The sequence below is a fragment of the Dipodomys ordii genome, unplaced genomic scaffold, assembly GCF_000151885.1.
Source record: "Dipodomys ordii isolate 6190 unplaced genomic scaffold, Dord_2.0 Scaffold43, whole genome shotgun sequence".
NCBI lineage: Eukaryota > Metazoa > Chordata > Mammalia > Rodentia > Heteromyidae > Dipodomys > Dipodomys ordii.
In genome coordinates this window covers 7,895,793-7,913,366 of record NW_012267259.1, presented here as the reverse complement: position 1 = coordinate 7,913,366, position 17,574 = coordinate 7,895,793, and the positions used below count along the sequence as shown (strand labels likewise).

The 17,574-nt window shown below is 42.8% G+C and overlaps 1 protein-coding gene across 1 annotated transcript in view; it reads left to right on the top strand.

The window, feature by feature from the left end:
* Positions 1-17,574, top strand: part of Atp8b1 (ATPase, aminophospholipid transporter, class I, type 8B, member 1) — a 104,896-nt gene that overhangs the window by 34,611 nt on the left and 52,711 nt on the right. Inside the window, exon 2 of the mRNA XM_013019029.1 lies at positions 12,364-12,566. Within this exon, the coding sequence (XP_012874483.1) occupies positions 12,386-12,566 (181 nt within the window). The 5' untranslated portion in view covers positions 12,364-12,385. The remainder of the gene's footprint in view (positions 1-12,363; positions 12,567-17,574) is intronic.

Sequence of the window (17,574 nt, the reverse complement as noted above, 5' to 3'; positions counted from 1 at the left end):
TGCTCAGGAAGATAGAGGCTGGTGGACAGTAGTGGACAGTAGTTGACTTGACTGGAAGGGGAGAGTTCTCTAGACAATTCAGCCAGAGCCCACTTCCTCCCAAGGCCTACAGGGACAATGACAGCCTGTTTCCTACGTACTGGTCTGTGTTTCCGGACAACCCAGAGTTATTTGCCTAACTCAGATTATTTGGGGGGAATATTTTTAGATTAGTCACATGTTAAATATTACAAGAGTTTGCATAAGCATTAGTAACTGTAAGATAAGTTATAAATCAGATGATAACAATAGGGTTAAAGGTGTACTTTTCCTTTGTCATTTGAATCCATTTGCATTCAAGAAAGTAATTTTCATTTGGCAAGGGCTGGGGGTTGAAGTCTGTGAACATAGAAAATAGTATTCACTAGATACTATATGGAAAATGGAACTATACAACTTGTGGGTGGGATGGGAGGGAAAAACTGGGAGAGAGGAAGGGAAGAGGTGACATTGTCCAACAAGAAATGTACTCTTTACCTGACTTATGTAACTCTAACCTCTCCGTAATCACCTCTATAATAACAGTAAAAAAGAAAAAAAATAGAAAATACAGTAAAGAAAATAAGTATTTGGTTGGCTGTTCTACATTTTACTTCACCTCAAGGTTTAAAGAACATATATTCTCTCTGTATTATACATGCCTTTGTCTGGAGGGTGGGGTAGATACAGCTCACTCAAACCCAAGTGTTGGCAATCACATCCAACTGCTCCCTGAAGAGCATACAGAGATCTTAAAGGGAAAGCAAATAGCCACAGAAGAAAGTATCACAATGGAAGAAAGTTCTGGAGTGACTCGGCATTTTTTCCTATGGCTGTGAGGTGTGGAAGATGGAGTTGAAAACTTATTTCATCAGCACCTTTTTAAAGCCCTCAAATATTTCAAAGCTGTTTCAATAAAGGTTGGATGATTTTAGGGATAAATGTTTTCTTTTAAAATGCAAATCAGAATCCATGTTTGCATAAGGCCTGAATTAGGCTTTCGGGTTTGAGAGGCCTTTGAGCAGACAGCCTGTTTTTATTTTATTAAATACCACTCTTTTCTCTCCTAGGTAATTGACTTCCAATAACTCATATAACCTGCTAAGCTGAAAAAACAAAACAAAACCCCACAAAAACACAAACAAAAACAATAACAAAGCTTTTCCGTTTTCCTTTGGTGTACACAGTCATGGGAGGCAAATAAATTTTGAGTTTATGGACACAGAATAACACATTTGCAGTACTTGACTGTAACATTGTCTATTTGTAGAAATTTGGCAAATATAAAAACCTCTCAAAACTTAAATGTACATGCTGTATGAGCTCGCAAGGGAAGCTGGGAACGAAGCACCCCAAATTGAATGTTTACAACAATATAAATGCATTGCATCTTGGCTCTCAAGGCTGAAAGTCCTGAATCAGTATGTCAGCAGGGCCATACCATTTCTGGAGCTCCTTGGGGTAGTCTGGTTCCAGTCTTTACCTCTCGCCCCCCACCCCCTCCTCCTTCAGCTCTGTCTTTGTGTTTAAATCCCACGCATGGGTGGAGAACCTTTTTTCTGCCAATGGCCATTTGGATATTTATAACATCATTTGTGGGTCATACAAAATCATCAGTGAGGCTGATGGCCAAGGGCAGCTGACGAGAAACATATGCGTCTGTCTTGTCATGAACAAAATGATTTCAAGGACCTTATTTAGCCCCTAAGTTGGACATTCCCCACCCCTGCCAGTCAGTCATTGGATTGGGTTCCACCGATTACTTCATATGACCTAACTGCCTCCTTTCCTTTCCTTTTTTCCTTCCTTCCCCTTCCTTCTTCCCTTTCTTCCTTCCTTCCTTGTGTGTGCGCATGTATGTGTGTGTGCACGCATGCATGCACACATGTGTATACATGTATGCATATGTGCCAGTACTGGGGCTTGAACTCAGGGTGTAGGCACTGTCCCTTAGCTTTTTGCCTCAAGGCTAGTGCTTTCTAACACTGGAGCCACAGCTCCACTTCTGGCTTTGTTTTGCTTGACATGGAACTGTGATCCTTAAAGCTCAGCCTCTTGAGGATTACAAGTGTGAGCCACTGGTGCCCAGATCACATCCGTATATATCCTCTCTTTCCTTCCTTTCTACAGAGGTAACTCCTCGAGTGGAGAAATGAGAAAGTGTCAGGATTTCTGGGCACTGATTTTAACTCCACTATGGGTTTTAACTATATGTCTTCCCAGCTGTAAAGTTGGCTAATTATATTTTCTCCAGCCTAACTCACAGTGATGTTATTAGGTATAATTAAGGCAACAAGTGATTAAGAGCATGAACTTTGACAAGGAATTTTATTCCAGTTACCACGTATATATCCTTGGGCAAAGAACTTAACCACTCATAATGTCAGTATCCTCATCTGTAAAGGAGAATAATAATTTGACCATGGCCAAATAAAATAAGATAAAACATGTCTAATGCTTACTACAGAGCTCCATTCATAGGAGTTGTACTCAGCCCTCTGAAAGGGCTCACCACAGAACCATTCAGAGCTACAGAGGCTTTGAATTCGCATTACCAAAAATCCTTCAGTGTGTCAGACACTTAGGTGAAACTAGGTAACACACAGGAGTGTGTTAATTGCTCAAAATCTGAAAGCCTCAACAGGCAGTTCTTCCAACTCAAATGCCATTATTTCCACGGGACATATAGAAAAATATTACCCGTGAGTTTTGCAGTCTGATCTGGTTCAAAACTTGACGCTGTGAATCTTGCTGTCTCCAAAATGTTTGTAATTGAAACAGGTTTAACATCAGCAGGGGAGATAGTGATATTAGTCACTGATGTGGCCCCTTGTCCCTTAGACTTCTGGGATCTGGACCTTGTGAAGGTGTTAACTTTTGGATGGACAGAGAAGTGGGGTTTTGTCAAACTGTTAGAGACATTCTGGGTTCCCTGGGTAGGCCTAAGAAAGGTAGCAGCTCGGTGCCCAGCTCATGTCTGATGTACCAATCACCCTGAAGTGTGTTTATATTTGTTTTTCAGTTGAATCTGGATCATTAAAGGGGGGCTGGGTGGGATTACTACAGACAGTTACTTTTTCATATCATTGGCATCTGCAATCAGTGGACAGAGACCAGTGGATTTGTAGTGCGGGTCAGCAGCTTCATTGACATAGACTATCAATCAGCAAAGGCTCTGGGAGGAAAAGATGGTATAGGCCTCATGAAATATGATCCTTAGAATTGTACATGAATGCACCAGAAAAGCAAGAAGGACAACATGCACAATTTGTATCTCTCCTACCCTGTCATGTGTGCCATCCCTGCTCTCTACTCTGAGATCACCTCTGGATGAAGCCCACCTTTTTTATGACACTGGCTTTGTTTTAGTTATTTGTAAAGGAATGATATGGAGAAAGCTTAGGCAGGCAGCATCCTGATACTCTGCTACAATCTTTTTCCCACGTTGAATTGCATTAAACAGATCAAATGCGATTTGAAGACAAATAGACCTGGTCAAAGATACCTAATTTCTCCAAGCTAACAAGACAAGAATAATCCCTTCCTTTTAGGATTTCCTGAAATGAGCCTCATGTATAAGCAACTGCCTCCCAGGATTGGGAGTGTATAGGCTCGAGGTCAACTAAGCCTTCAAGTTCATTTAGTACATGTCTGGATGAACACATGATGTTTTTCCTTAGCTGCCTGTGCCTTTCTACCTGTATAGATCATTAAATGGTCTTTGGCAGAAATAGAAGGTTCTTCACTCACAGAAGATAAGGACTGGGGAGGAATTATCAACTGCTTATTGTTTTGAAAAGCAAAACAAAGAATTAATTAATCCTAATTCTCTCAGTGCAAATGCTCTTTTAAAAATGGGGGGGGGCGCTGGGAAGGTGGCTCAGTGGTAGAGCGCTTGCCTTGCATGCCTGAGGCCCTGGGTTCAATTCCTCAGCACCACATAAGCAAAAAGAAAAAAGCCGGAAGTGGCGCTGTGGCTCAAGTGGTAGAGCACTAGCCTTGAGCTGAAGAGCTGAGGGATAGCACTCAGGCCACTTGACCGGACCCAAAAATAATAATAAAAAAATAAATTAAAAAAAATGTTTGTGTATAGCCAGGCATTGGTGGCTCATGCCTGTCATCCTGGCTACTCAGGAGGCTGAGATCTGAGGATCACGGTTCAAAGCCAGCCTGGGCAGCAAAGTCCGTGAGACTCTTTTATCTCCAGTAAACCACTCAGAAAACTGGAAGTGCTGCTGTGGCTCAAGTGGTAGAGTGTTCTCCATGAGCTGAAGAGCTGAGGGATAATGCCCAGGCCTAGAGTTCAAGCCCCGCAACCGATCCCCCCCAAAAACTATGTGTGGGTATGTGTGCATGTGTGTGGTGGTAGTTGTGGTCCTGGGCCTTAAACTCAAACTCAGAGCCTGGACACTGTCCCTTATCTGTCCCTGATATGCTTTTACTCAAGTGTAGTGCTCTACTACTTAAGCCACAGCTCTACTTTGATTTTTTGAGTAGTTTATTGGAGATATGAGGCTCAGGGACTTTCCTGCCTGGGCTGGCTTCACACTGTGATTCTCAAATCTCAGCCTCCAGAGTAGCTAAGATTATAGGTGTGAGCCACCAGTGCCTGGCTGCTGTCATGTTTTTAATGGCTATGCTCAAACCATAAGCAAGTGTAAAACTGTTAATCTTTTTTTCTTTTTCTTTTCTTTTTTTCTGCTGGTACTAGGGCTTGAACTCAGGGCCTTGTGCTCTTTTTTTTTTCTTTTTTGTTGGTCATGGGGCTTGAACTCTGGGCCTGAGCACTGACCCTCAGCTCTTCAGCTCAAGGCTAGCACTCTACCACTTGAGCTACAGCCACTTCCAGTTTTCTGAGTGGTTTATTGAAGATAAGAGTCTCACAGACTTTACTGCCCAGGCTGGCTTTGAACCATGATCCTCAGATCTCAGCCTCCTGAGTAGCTAGGATTATAGGTATGAGCCACAGGCAGCCTGGTACCTTGCAACCTTGATAGGCTTTTTTGCTCAGGGCCTGTACTCTGCTACTTGAGCCACACCTCAGCTTTTGGCTTTTAACTGGTTATTTGAAATGAGTCTCTTGGATGTGTCTGCCTGGACTGGCTTTGAACCAAGATCCTCAGAAGTCATCTTCCTGCATAACAAGGATTATAGGTGTGAGTCATGACACCCAGCAAGAGTAATCTTTTCTATGCCTGTCTCTTATTCTTATTTATTTACCATATCTGTCTGTGCTACTCATTTATTGAAACAAACTGTTCCTATTGGATCTGGACAAAGAATATAAATTCTTTGGAGATGGAAATTTTTTTTTGGGGGGGTCCGGTTGTGGGGCCTGAACTCTGGGCCTGGGCGCTGTCCCTCAGCTCTTCAGCTCAGGCTAGCGCTCTACCACTTGAGCCACAGCGCCACTTCCGGCTTTTTTCTTTTTTCTTATATGGTGCTGAGGAATTGAACCCAGGGCCTCAGGCTTGCAAGGCAAGCGCTCTACCACTGAGCCACCTTCCCAGCCCCGGAGATGGAAATTTTTAAAGCTGATATTTAGTTCTGGAAATCTGTGCCAATTCTTACATCTTTCTATAGTGTAATCTTTACAGAAATAGCTTGATGACTCTTTCGAGTCAACTCCATTGCCTTATTTCACCCTAGTGGTTTTGCTTCCCTATTATCTGTCAGTAACAAAGCTTCTTTGATACTTTACATTATTTAAGCATGAGTATAATTTTAAGACCTAATACAGTGGCAATAGTATTGGAGTAAATATGGAACCATTATACCTAATCAGTAAGGAGGAAGCTTGAATGGAAAAATTACAATGATTTTCTCCTGGTAGCGTTCATCATTTATTATCAAAGTACTTAGTGGATTCTGGCTGAGTCTCTAAAATAAACATTTGGGGCGTTTTGGTATTATTATTTTCTGGGAACCAGTTCTAGTCTTCTCGTGTACTTTCCCCCTTCGTTTTCCAGACAAAGAAAAGACAGCCGCACCCTGTCCTGATGTTAAGCACATTCTTCTAGCTGCCCCCACCCTAGTTCCACCCTGACAGCCGCTGGCTGGGGCTGGCTTTCTACCCTGAGTGTTATTGCTGGTTGTGGCTTTGGGAGGTAAAGAGGAAAGATGGAGCCACAAGGTTTTACAGAAGATGAACTGTGGCCAGGAGCTGCTCAGTAACTTCTGAAGGCCCTGCCTGCCCTGCGGCCACCTTCCCACTTACTACCCTCTCCCAGATGAGCACTGTGCTCACCACATTCTCCTCCCTGGTAGACAAATACCTTCAGTGTTTTCCCCAGTATCTGAAATGAAGGGTGTCAAGAACACGTTGTGGGGGGGGGCAGGTGGAGAGATTATTCTAGCCGGCCGTCTTCACTCTCTGCTCTTGTACCCATGGGCTAGTACTTGGTCCGTCCATTGTATCTTTCTGCCATCAAGTCTGTATTCTAGCTGTATTCACATGCTTGGAAATTCCCCTCTCCCTGAGTCTCTCGTTACCTCTGTGGCTCTCATGTCATCCAGCTGGATGTGGTGGTCTGTGATCCTGACATGGGAGGTGGAGGTCAGGAGGATCATGGTTTGAAGCCAGCCCAAGAAAAAAGTTAGCAAAATCTCATCTTAGCCAAGAAGCCAAAGTATACTGGTACAGATAGGGAGATTATGGTTCAATACTGGCCCTGGGCAAAATCCCAAGACCCTATTTGAAAAATAATTTTTTTTAAGGCTGGGGATGTGGCTCAAGTAGCAGAGAACCTGATTAGCAAGTACTGAGGTCCTCAGAACTGAAAAACAAACATATTTTTTTAAAAAAACAATCATCTTGAGAATCATGACCAATTTATGCAATATACATTTAGAAGCTTCTTAGCTTTTATAACTCACTGGTATAGGATAGATCTGCCGATAGACTGTGAAGTTTGATTTATTTGACTCAAGTTTTCCTTTGCTTAGATTTTTCTTATGGTTGAAGTAGGTGCTGTAGTTTGGAGCTGTATTCTCCTCTATCACTATTGGGAAGTGGTGGAATCTTTAGGAGATAGAGCCTGATAGAACAAAGTTCGTTCCCACTGCTGGCATGCCCTGAAGTGGATATGGGGACCCTGATCTCTTCCTGTCTCTCTTTTACTTCCTGGCCACCATGAGGTAAACATGCTTCCTCTGCCATGTGTTCCCAATCATAATGTATGGCCTTGGATAAACAAGACAACCAACCTTGAAGCCTCCAGACTATGAGCAAAGAAAACCTTTCCTCTTCTGAGGCTGATTATCACAGCTACCTTGTCACAGTAATGGAAAGCTGACTGACATAGTTGGTGTGTAGAATGAAGAAGGCAGTTGATATTTGGAATCAGGGAGTGGGCAGAACTTGAACTGAAGTCTGAATCCACCATGTGTTCACTGAACCACATAGAGTTCAGATATGTGGAGAGAAGACCAGAATCTGACCAGGTAATCAGGGTTCCTTAGCAAGGAACTCTGGGTAAATCCTGGTTTCAATGGACTCAGTCGTAAAATGACAATGGTAATGCTAAGACACACACTTCAGAGTCCTGTATGAGACTGTGTGATCTTTTGAGAACTTTAGGCGGTTGCACTGTATTACCAAAAGAAGCATCAGGTTAAGAGAGATGGGAGACAATGTTGTCAAACACTTTGTACTCAGATACTGTTTTGTAGAATGGGAACTTCTTTGTACAACTATTTAAAGATAATAAAAAAATAAGTTAAATAAGAAAAAAAAAGAAGCATCATATATTCAGGAGGTCATGAAAGAGTTGGGCCAAGAAATCCTTTAAGCTTCATCCAGGAGATGAACACAACTACTCTTCTTTGAAGGGTTGAAGTGTCAAGGTTTTGGCCACCGTCTTTTCACATAGTACTTATGTGAGCTGAGTGGTATGAAATAGTAGTCAGTCTTCCTTGATAATAATTGTTTTGAGGCCAGTTTCTAAGGAGCAGAGGCTGAAGCTGTGACCCAAAGAAGCCTTTTCTATCCTGAGTTACAGGTCCTGCCTGAATTGTCCCTGCAGTGGGACAGTTTTATCTCATATTTGTTATCCCAGGTTTCTAGGTTTTTTGGCTTGGATTTGGAAAGAAAATTAAAAGTATAATCCCATGTTTCTGGGGAGCTGCGATTATGTTGTTTCTATAACAGTATAAAGTTTAAATTTAATCTTGATCCTATATATATTTTATCCCTATTGCTTCATGAGATTTGTCATCTAATTACAATAGTCATTAGGCTTGGCAAATTTTTCTTTTCAAGAACGTTGAACAGATTCCAGAATGTGGCATGTGTCTACACTAACCAGGAGAAAAAGAGAGGAGTTCAGCTGACTTTAAGATGAGGGCTCTTTGGAATAGTTTGGAAATAACAGTGGCCACATTGGATGTGTCTTATTATAGAATTATTACTATGAGGATTGTGTGTGTTAGTTACCTAATGCTATAGAGCACCCAAAGCATAGCAGCTTACTCTAGTGCACCTCTGCAGTCTCTCAGTTTGTGGAACACATGTCTGAATCCAGCTGAGCCAGATCCTCTGTTTCAAGATTCCTCAAAAGGCAGGGGCTATCCCCCATGGGGCTGTCTCCTTATTCTGGATTGCAATATAGGAATAGCAGCAGGAGCCTGAAATTATATCTTAAATCAGAAGCCAGAAAGAAGCTAGGAGTAGGAGGCCCAGATTCAGGTTTTTCTAACAACCCTCTCAAGATAATTAACCTCAGTCCCATGAGAAGTACCTCAGTATCTTCCATGTACAACCCCTCCACCCCCACTGACCTAAGAAGCCTCACCTCTTAATGGTCCCATTCTCCAACTCAAGGACTCTTGGGGGGACAAACCACCTCCAAACCAGTGGCTGGCTGCTAGTAAGCTGGCAGGTATGACCACTACCTCTGTGAAGGCACTTTTTTGGGGGAGGGGCAAGTAAAGGCCAGAGGAGAAGATCCGGAGTCCCCTTTCTCCTGATGGGTTTTATCTGTGAATCTTCATCTTGTAAGTCTTTATTTTTCAAGAACAAACAGAAGCAGGGAATGGAATTTAAGATGGACTATCTAGACATCCTAGACATATCTAGGAATGCTTTTTTTTATAACCATTAGTTATCTAAGTTAACCCTTGTGATATGGGAAATCTATTTGTTTTTCTCACATTTTTCACCTCCTAATGGGAAATGTAAACTTCCAAATGTTCAATGATTTGCTGAAGTTATAAGCTAGAGAATAGTAGAGCCAACTCTGATTCTGGTCCCATATTCTTTCTCCTAAGTCCTGCCCAAAGAACTGTCCCCATTCTCAGTGTGTGGGTGGCTCTAACAAGAGCCAGGACAGCAGCAGTACTTGAAGCAGGACCATTGTGCCAGGAGTGTGGCCAGAAAGTTTGTCATCTCCTAAACCCAGCTATGTTTCCTGATGGCCTATTATATATCTGGTCATCATCTTGACTCATCTTGATCTGTGTGTGTGTGTGTCTGAATGTGTGCACATACACGTGCTGGTCCAGGGGCTTGAATTCAGGGGTTAGGTGCTGTCCCTGAGTTTCTTTTGCTTGAAGCTAGCACTCTACCACTTAAGCCACAACTCCACTTCTGGCTTTTTTTTTTGAGTAGTTTACTGGAGATAAGAATCTTGTGGACTTTCCTATTCTGTGATCCTCAGAGTATCTAGGATTACAGGTGTGAGTCAATGATGCCCAGCCAATCTACACTTTTACTTTCCATGTATAGTTTTAAACGTATGAACTAGTAATACCATAGTATATTGAACTGGACATGAGGAGTTACTGGTGTACTGACAGCAGCCTTCCACAAATAAGCCTGCTGGCATTTGAAGTTATGTGTTTTCTTTGTGATGCAGCTTTGAAACAATTAAAGGGGTAATATTCCCAAATCAGAACAGTCTATTATTTAGAAACTTCTCCTCCCCTCCACCCCTAGTTCATTTTACATTTCCAAGTCATATAGACTTTACCCAGTTGGTTGCAGATTTTATCTGACTGTGGACATGTTAGTGATCACATTGTTTGCTTTTTGTATCTTACTATCTTTCATTTTAGTCCCGGAATCAACAGACTTTTTCTATAGAGACAGTATAGAGAGTAAGTACTTCAGGCTTTGAGGCCTATGAGCTTATAGTGAATATCATATTCTGATCTGCCATGAGTGCAAAAGTAGCTTCAGACAATGTGTAAATGAGTGAACAAGGGTTCATTCCAATAAAACTTTAGTAAAAAGACAATGGACCAAACTTAGCCCAGAGTTGTAATTTACCAACTTGTGTCTAGATGATTAGTTTCTTAAGGACAAGGACAAAATGGACACCTCTGTGACCCACCATGGAGCTGGTGCTGGGTTATTAGGATAAACAAGGAAGATAGGTCTTCATCTTTGATACCTTTCCAGAAGCCTAACCTAGTTATGTAAACAGGGTAAAACCTTGAGCAGATTGTTTTTGGTGACCTGAATGAATTAGACTTCAAAAAAAAAAGAAGTTACATCTTATAGGAGCTGTGAACTTGACTGTTCCTCTTTTCCCTCCTTACTGCCCTCAAGCTTTTATCCTTCATCCGGGATTACTGGCATCTGCTGTTGTGTCGTAGGGATGAACAGTGGGAACATGGCAAAGAATATGGTAGTAAACATCTTCTGATGACCTCCAAGACAGTATTGAAGGCTGACTGGTTCTGTGTTCAAGTCTCTGGGTGCCAACTGTGAGGTGTTGAGTCTTCTTAGGCTGGGCTGTTCTCCTAGAGCTTGTGGTCTAGACAGACAGGCAAGTGACAGGCAATAAATCAAGTGTATATTTTTATAAGTTGTGGTAAGTGCCAGGAAGGAAACCGAAATGTCAGTGGTCAGTAGGCCAGTCATACAGATGACCATTCAATGCTACTAGTGGAAGGAGACTTTAATGTTGAAGAGAGAGAGACAGGCAGACAGATGGAGAGACTGACAGACCAACTGACCTACCAACTGACACTTCTTCACAGTAATGGAAGAAAGCTTTAAAGGGCCAATATCTACAAAGCCTTTAGCGCAGGACCTGGTGTACAGTTAGCACTACATAATGTGAGCCATTATCAGTTACCATACTGAGTACATGGCTGGGTGATGGTTGTGTAAATAGACTAATAAGGCTGTCCTCAAGCAACCTGAGGTATTTGTGTAAGCATTTTCCCAATATAAATATGTCAGGTGACCTTGTATAGAACCACTTTATCCAGTAGTAGACACACAAATCAACTCTACATAGGAAAGAGTAGGAAGATAGGAAGATAGGAAAGTGAGGGAGTGTGCCCTGAAAGTCATTAGTAATTCTTGACCATCTAGGGGTGTCTTTAAATTGTGTTACAGAATAAACTTTCAGCCTATTGTCATTAGCAGGAACCAGATCTCTCTCTCTCTTTCTCTCTCTCTCTCTTATTCTCTCTCTCTCTCTGCATGTATGTGTACATGTGTGGTGTGTATGTATGTATGTATGTATGTGTGTGTTGGTACTGAGGCTTGAACTCAGGGTCTTATGCTATCACTTGGCATTTTTGCTCAAAGCTGTAATTCTACTACTTGAGCTACACCTCCATTTCCAACTTCTTTCTGGCTCATTGGAGATGAGTCTCATGGGTTTTTCTGCCCATGCTGGCTTTAACTCAAAATCCTCAGATTTCAGCCTTCTAGGTAGCAAGGGTTATAGGTATGAGCCATTAGTGCCAGGCCTAGGAACCATATCTCTTAATGCAGAAGTTTTCCAACTCTGCCAGTAATCCACAGTAGAAATTGAAGTCCATGAACCCATAATGAAAATAAATATGTGACCACACCAGAGCCATAAAGCCCTTCTACCAAACAGTACTTTCTCTACATGAGCCATTCTTCAATATTTTTAGCCTATTTCTATTTTTGTTGGTGAGCTTTTTTGCTAAGCAAGTGCTGGTGGCTCACACCTGTAATCCTAGCTTTTCAGGAGGCTGAGATCTGAGGATCACAAATCTAAAATACATCTCCAATTAACTAGAAACAAGCTAGAACACCAGCCTTGAATGAAAAAGCCAAGTGACAGTGTGAGGTCCTGAATTCAAGCTCCAGTACATCCCCCCACCCCCCCACAGAGTTAAAAAGGGTTGCAAGTGTACATTTTGAGGGTTGTTTTTGTAATTCTTACCTAAGCATCTAACCAGTTACAAATGCTTTAAATGTTTTTGCTTACATGTTGAGCTTTGGGGTTCTTCAGAAATATTTACCTGTATATAAAATGATATTCTGAAAAGAGGTGTTGTAACAGAATGCAGACAAGCTATAGCCTCCAACTGGACAAGACTCATAATTCACTAAGATTTCCTTTCATTTACAACTAGGTAGTTGCCAGTTGCCAGCAGAATGAGCACAGAGAGAGACTCGGAAACAACATTCGATGAGGATTCTCAGCCAAATGATGAAGTGGTTCCTTATAGCGATGATGAAACCGAAGATGAACTTGAGGACCAGGGGCCTGCCATTGAACCAGAGCAGAATCGAGTCAACAGAGAAGTAGAGGAAAACAGGGAGACGTTCAGAAAAGGTAACGGTGAGGAGGGCTGGAGATCACATACCACATTTACAAATGCTCACACTGTGGTGATATAAACTAGTGCCATGGATAACTGGTCCGTGTTGCATGGTCCACAAGTACCCTTCCTTCTCTCATGTCCTTCTCAGATAGGCTTGGACAAGAACCCAGCATCCTCAGTTTGGCAGGGCTAGTGGATGGTATCTGACAAGTTGTATGGAGAAATAAAAGATCTTGGTGTATGTGCATGTATGTGTATATTGTGAGTGGGGGTGGGGGGACTTGAACTCAGAGACTTGAGCTCTTGCTTAGGTTTTTTGCTCAAGGATGGCTCTCTACCTCTTGAGCTACACTCTCACTTCCAGCTTTTTACTGGTTAATTGGAGGCAAGAGTCTCATAGACTTTCCTGGCCAGGCTGGCTTCAAATTGTGATCCTCAGATCTCAACCTCCTAAGAGGCTAGGCCGAGCCACCAGTGCTGGGGTGTTTGTATATATATTTTTTAAAACAGTTGCATATGAAAAAATTTGCTCGTTAGTGCACCTAGGAATTGAAAGAGCATACACATTAATCAGAATTTGGGTGCAAATTATTGTTAAATTATTGGTATGATATATAAATAACCACCTGTGCGCGCACACACACATTTATAACTAATGTGGACTCATCGTGAAGACATTATCGTGTATGTTAGATTGCAATGTGTATGCCCAAATGCCCACAGTCTCCACCTTAGCCTCAAATGAATGTACAAATCAACTGGTCAGTGCCAGGTTTCAAAATTTATCTCATCTCTTTGCCTCCTGGAGCCAGGGAACCACTTAGTGAGAGCTTCTTAAAGCCCTCTCAAAAGCATCGGACTGGACCTTTTCTTTTTTCTTTTTTTTATGCTGGGGCTTGAACTCGGGGCCTGGGCACCTTAGCTTTTTCCCAAGGCTAGTACCTTAGCACTTGACTTATACCTTAATGTCTGGTTTTATGGTAGTCAATTTTAGATAAGAGGCTCACAGCCTTTCCTGCCAGGGCTGGTTTTGAACCGAGATGCTCAGCTCTCAGTCTCTTGAGCAGCTAGGATTACAGGCGTGAGCCACCCAGCTTAACGTATTTTTTTCCAAAATGCGATGTGGCTTTTTAGAGGCCCTTGTGGTCCCCATACCTTTTGTTTAGTCATTTGTGAAGAGAAATGGCTCTGGTTCTCTAGGAGGAATTTTTTTTTTTTTTTAATGGATCTCTGTTTGCCTTCTGCCCAAATCCATCCAGGATCAAGGCGAGGGGACTTTTCATGTGAAGGGACATTTTAGGCTCTATGGGCCTTGCCATCCTTAGTGCAACTGCTCAACTCTGAGCTGGCGTGGAAGTGGCCTTGGAGAATAGTCACTTAGGACAGCAGCGCATGGCTTAATTCCACCATCGCGCCTTTTGTGTTCCTGTGCTTCCCCCATCCTGGCAGGCAAATGTGGCCTTCTCTTGTGGCTCTTCTGACGAAGCTGAGTGTTTCTGCTTGGACCCCAGATTTGTTCCAGGTTGCAGGTTAAATTCTTTATCCCATGACGGCTCAGATTCCAGCTCTATCTGGAAATCTGCCCTTTTCCATTGACTGCCACCAGCTCAGTAGCCTGTGCTGGGTCAGAATAACCTCTGGTTTCTCCTGAATCTTTCCTCTGCCATGTTACCCCCAATGGCTCTTTGTTTTCCCTCCTCCTTCTTCTCCTTCTCCTTCCCCCTCTCCCCCCTCCTCCCCCTCTTCTGCTGCTTCTTCTTTTTTGATTGTGCTGTAGTTGAGGACTCAGAGCCTTAGACTCGCTAGGCAGGCTCTCTACCACGTGAGCCACACCTCAGTTATTTTTCAGGTAAGGTCTGTTTTTGCCAGGGACTGGCCTCACATTGCAGTCCTCCTATCAAAGTCTCCAGTGTAATGGGGATGGTAGGTGCATGCCACCATACCTGGTTTATTTGTTGATAAGATAGAGTCTTTTTAACTTTCTGTGCAGGATAGCTTGAACCACAGTCCTCCCAATATCTGCCTCCCAAGTAGCTTGTATTACAGGCATGTGTACTCTTGGAAATTTTCTATGATCCTTCTTTTCTTCTTGACATTCTCTGCCTCTCATGTTGCTACTTCTCATTAAGCCATTTTTTATTAGATCTGTAGGAAAACTAGGAAGCTGTAGCATAGTCTCTGAGGAGACCACCACTTATGCTGATTGTCCTCCCCTTTTCTGAGTCAAACATTCAGGCATATTAGCCGTAAGTGTGACTTCTGGGTATTACCTTATAATATTGCGAATCAGCCATACGAGCTTTGTGTCCCAACACAGAGCACACTGGAGTCATGATCACTGAGTGAAATTAGGAAGGTATCACTGACCACTCAAAGAAGGTGGCCTCTGTCCCAACACATGTCGATGGAGCAGGGAATGACCTAAAGTAGCTCAACAAATTAGCAAGAGAGTTCTGGTTGATTGCCCAGAGTGAATAAAACATGCTTCTTCCTCATTCCCTCCTGAGTGTCACTTCTGTCACAGCCTCAGAATCTTTACAATCTGAGATAGCTGGTGAGTTGGCAGGAAAACTGGCTCTGTGGGTGAAGGGTGAGCTTTGCCAAGAGTGCCTAATGCCAGGCAATCAGATGAACGGCTGAGGACGGTGAAGGGCCTGGGGTTGGGCACCTGCAGAAACCACAGAGGAGCACGTACTGAGTGGACATAGTTGCCTCTGGTTGTTGTTTTTGTTTGTTTGTTTGTTTTGTTTTTTGTTTTCCAAGTCTGCCTTTCTCCATCCATTTGCCAATCATCTGCTTTGTCGATTTTTTTTTTTACCCCAGTCATTTGGGCACTGAGAGGGCTTGGTCTTGATCGTAGCTCTCCCCCCGCCCCCCAAGGCTAGCATATGTTCCTAAAGAATTTTTAGGAGTTGTTCAAAACCCTAGCGAAGTGTCTTTGCCTGACTTGATATGGTTATTCAGACCCTCTTGTCTGCACAAAGGACCTTTAGTAATTGCTAGACCTCTTTTCTCCCATTTCTCTTCTATCCTACATTTCCACAGCCAGCTAGCGCCCCTTACTCCTCACCTTCTTCTCCCCTCCTCTCTGTCCTCCTCTCCTTATCTTATACTGTCCTCTTAGTATTTGCCAAGTTAGTGTCACTCTGACCTTTCCTTTTAAAAATCATGTCTCTTCTTCCTTCCTTCCTTCCTTCCTTCCTTCCTTCCTTCCTTCCTTCCTTCCTTCCTTCCTTCCTTTCTTTCCTTCTTTTTTTGGTTTGGCAATACTTGGGTTTGAAATCAGGCTAGATAAACAAGTATTCTATCCCTTGAGCCATATCCCCAGCCTTTTATGTTTTAGTTAGTTTTTGAATAGGTTCTTACTTTTGTGTCCTGGACTATGATCCACCTATTTGTTCTTTATCATAGCTGGGAGTGCAGATGTATATACCACCATGCCCAGTTTATCAGTTGCCATGTGTTCCTGCTTGCTAACTTTTTACCCAGGTTGGCCTTGAACCTGCGATCTTCCTAATCACCTCAGGAGTATCTGGGATTGCAGGTGTGAGCCACTGCATCTAGCTCATCCATCTTTCTTGTCATTGTGCCGCATACATAATTTCCTTCAAACAATTCACTCCTTCAGGACACCAAAGCATTAGTCAACCTTCAAGGTACCATCAGTGTGAACAATTCCAGAGCCCAGCCCTCATACAGCAGAGGAGCACCTAAACGTGCATGAACCAGTCATTTCTTTCAGGACATCATTGTCACACAGAAAGTTGCCTTTCTTGTTTTAAAGAAAGAAACTACCCCAGACAACTGAGCTTGTGTGTTAAACTTGTGTTAAGCAAGTTTTTTGAGAGACTCATTGAACCTGCTTTTCCTTTGAAGGACCTTTATTGTATGCTCTGAGAATCAAGAACAAGTACAAACATGCTGTTAGAATGTGCTGTGGAGGAAGAGATAAGGCCCCTATTTCAGTGAAGTAACTTTACCATTGTTTTATCTTGAGCCAAGGTTGAAAGAAACTGTTGGAGCTGGGTGCCAGTGGCTCACCCCTGTAATCCTAGTTACTCAGGAGGCTGAGATCTGAGGATTGCGGTTCAAAGCCAGCCTGTACAGGAAAGTCCATGAAACTCCTATTTCCAATAGACTACTCAGAAAAAGCCAATTGTGGTGCTGTGGCTCAAGTAATACAAAGAGGCTTGGGGAGTTCAAGCCCTAGGACCAGGGATGAGGGGAGGGAGCCCAAAAATGTTGGGAAGGTCTCCTTGCTACTGGACAAATTTGCTGGTGTCCTGATGAATACATGAGAACATGAATTCTGCCAGAAGATTCTGTAGCCCCCGAGAATAGACACCTGGAGGTCTTAGTCCCTTCTGGAGTTTAAGGTTGTCCATTAGCATGCAAAGAAAGTATCTGGCTTTTGTGCTTAAAATTCATCAGCTGTAGGATTACCATTCCACAATCCTAGTGTCTCCACACCCACTCTTCAGGTAATTTTACACCAATCAGGAACTGACTCAGAGATCAAATCCCCCAGAAGTTTCTAGAGAGATGTTTGGGGATCATGCAAATTGGTTTTTCCTCTTCCTCCTCTTTCTCCTCTTCTTCCTCTTTTTTCTCCTCCTAATTTTTGTGTCCATACTAAGGTTGCTGTCCCTTATCTTTTTTGATCAAGGCTGGTGCTCTACTATTTGAACCACAGCTCCACTTCCAGCTATTTGGTGGTTAGTTGGAGATGAATTTCACATACTTTCCTGCCCAGACTGGCTTCCAGCTGAGTTATTCAGATCTCAGCTTCCTGTGTAGCTAGGACTACAGCCATGAGACATAAATGACCAACTTCAGGCAGCTTCTTGATGACTATGTGGAGATGGAAACTTTTGGACTTTTCTGCCTAGGTTGGCTTTAAATCACAATCCTCCGGAACCCAGTCTGCTGACTAGGTAGGATTACAGGTGGGAGCCACTGGTACCCAGCCTTGGCTCACTCTTCTAAGCCTAGGAACAGAATGAGTATGGTGTTTCCTAT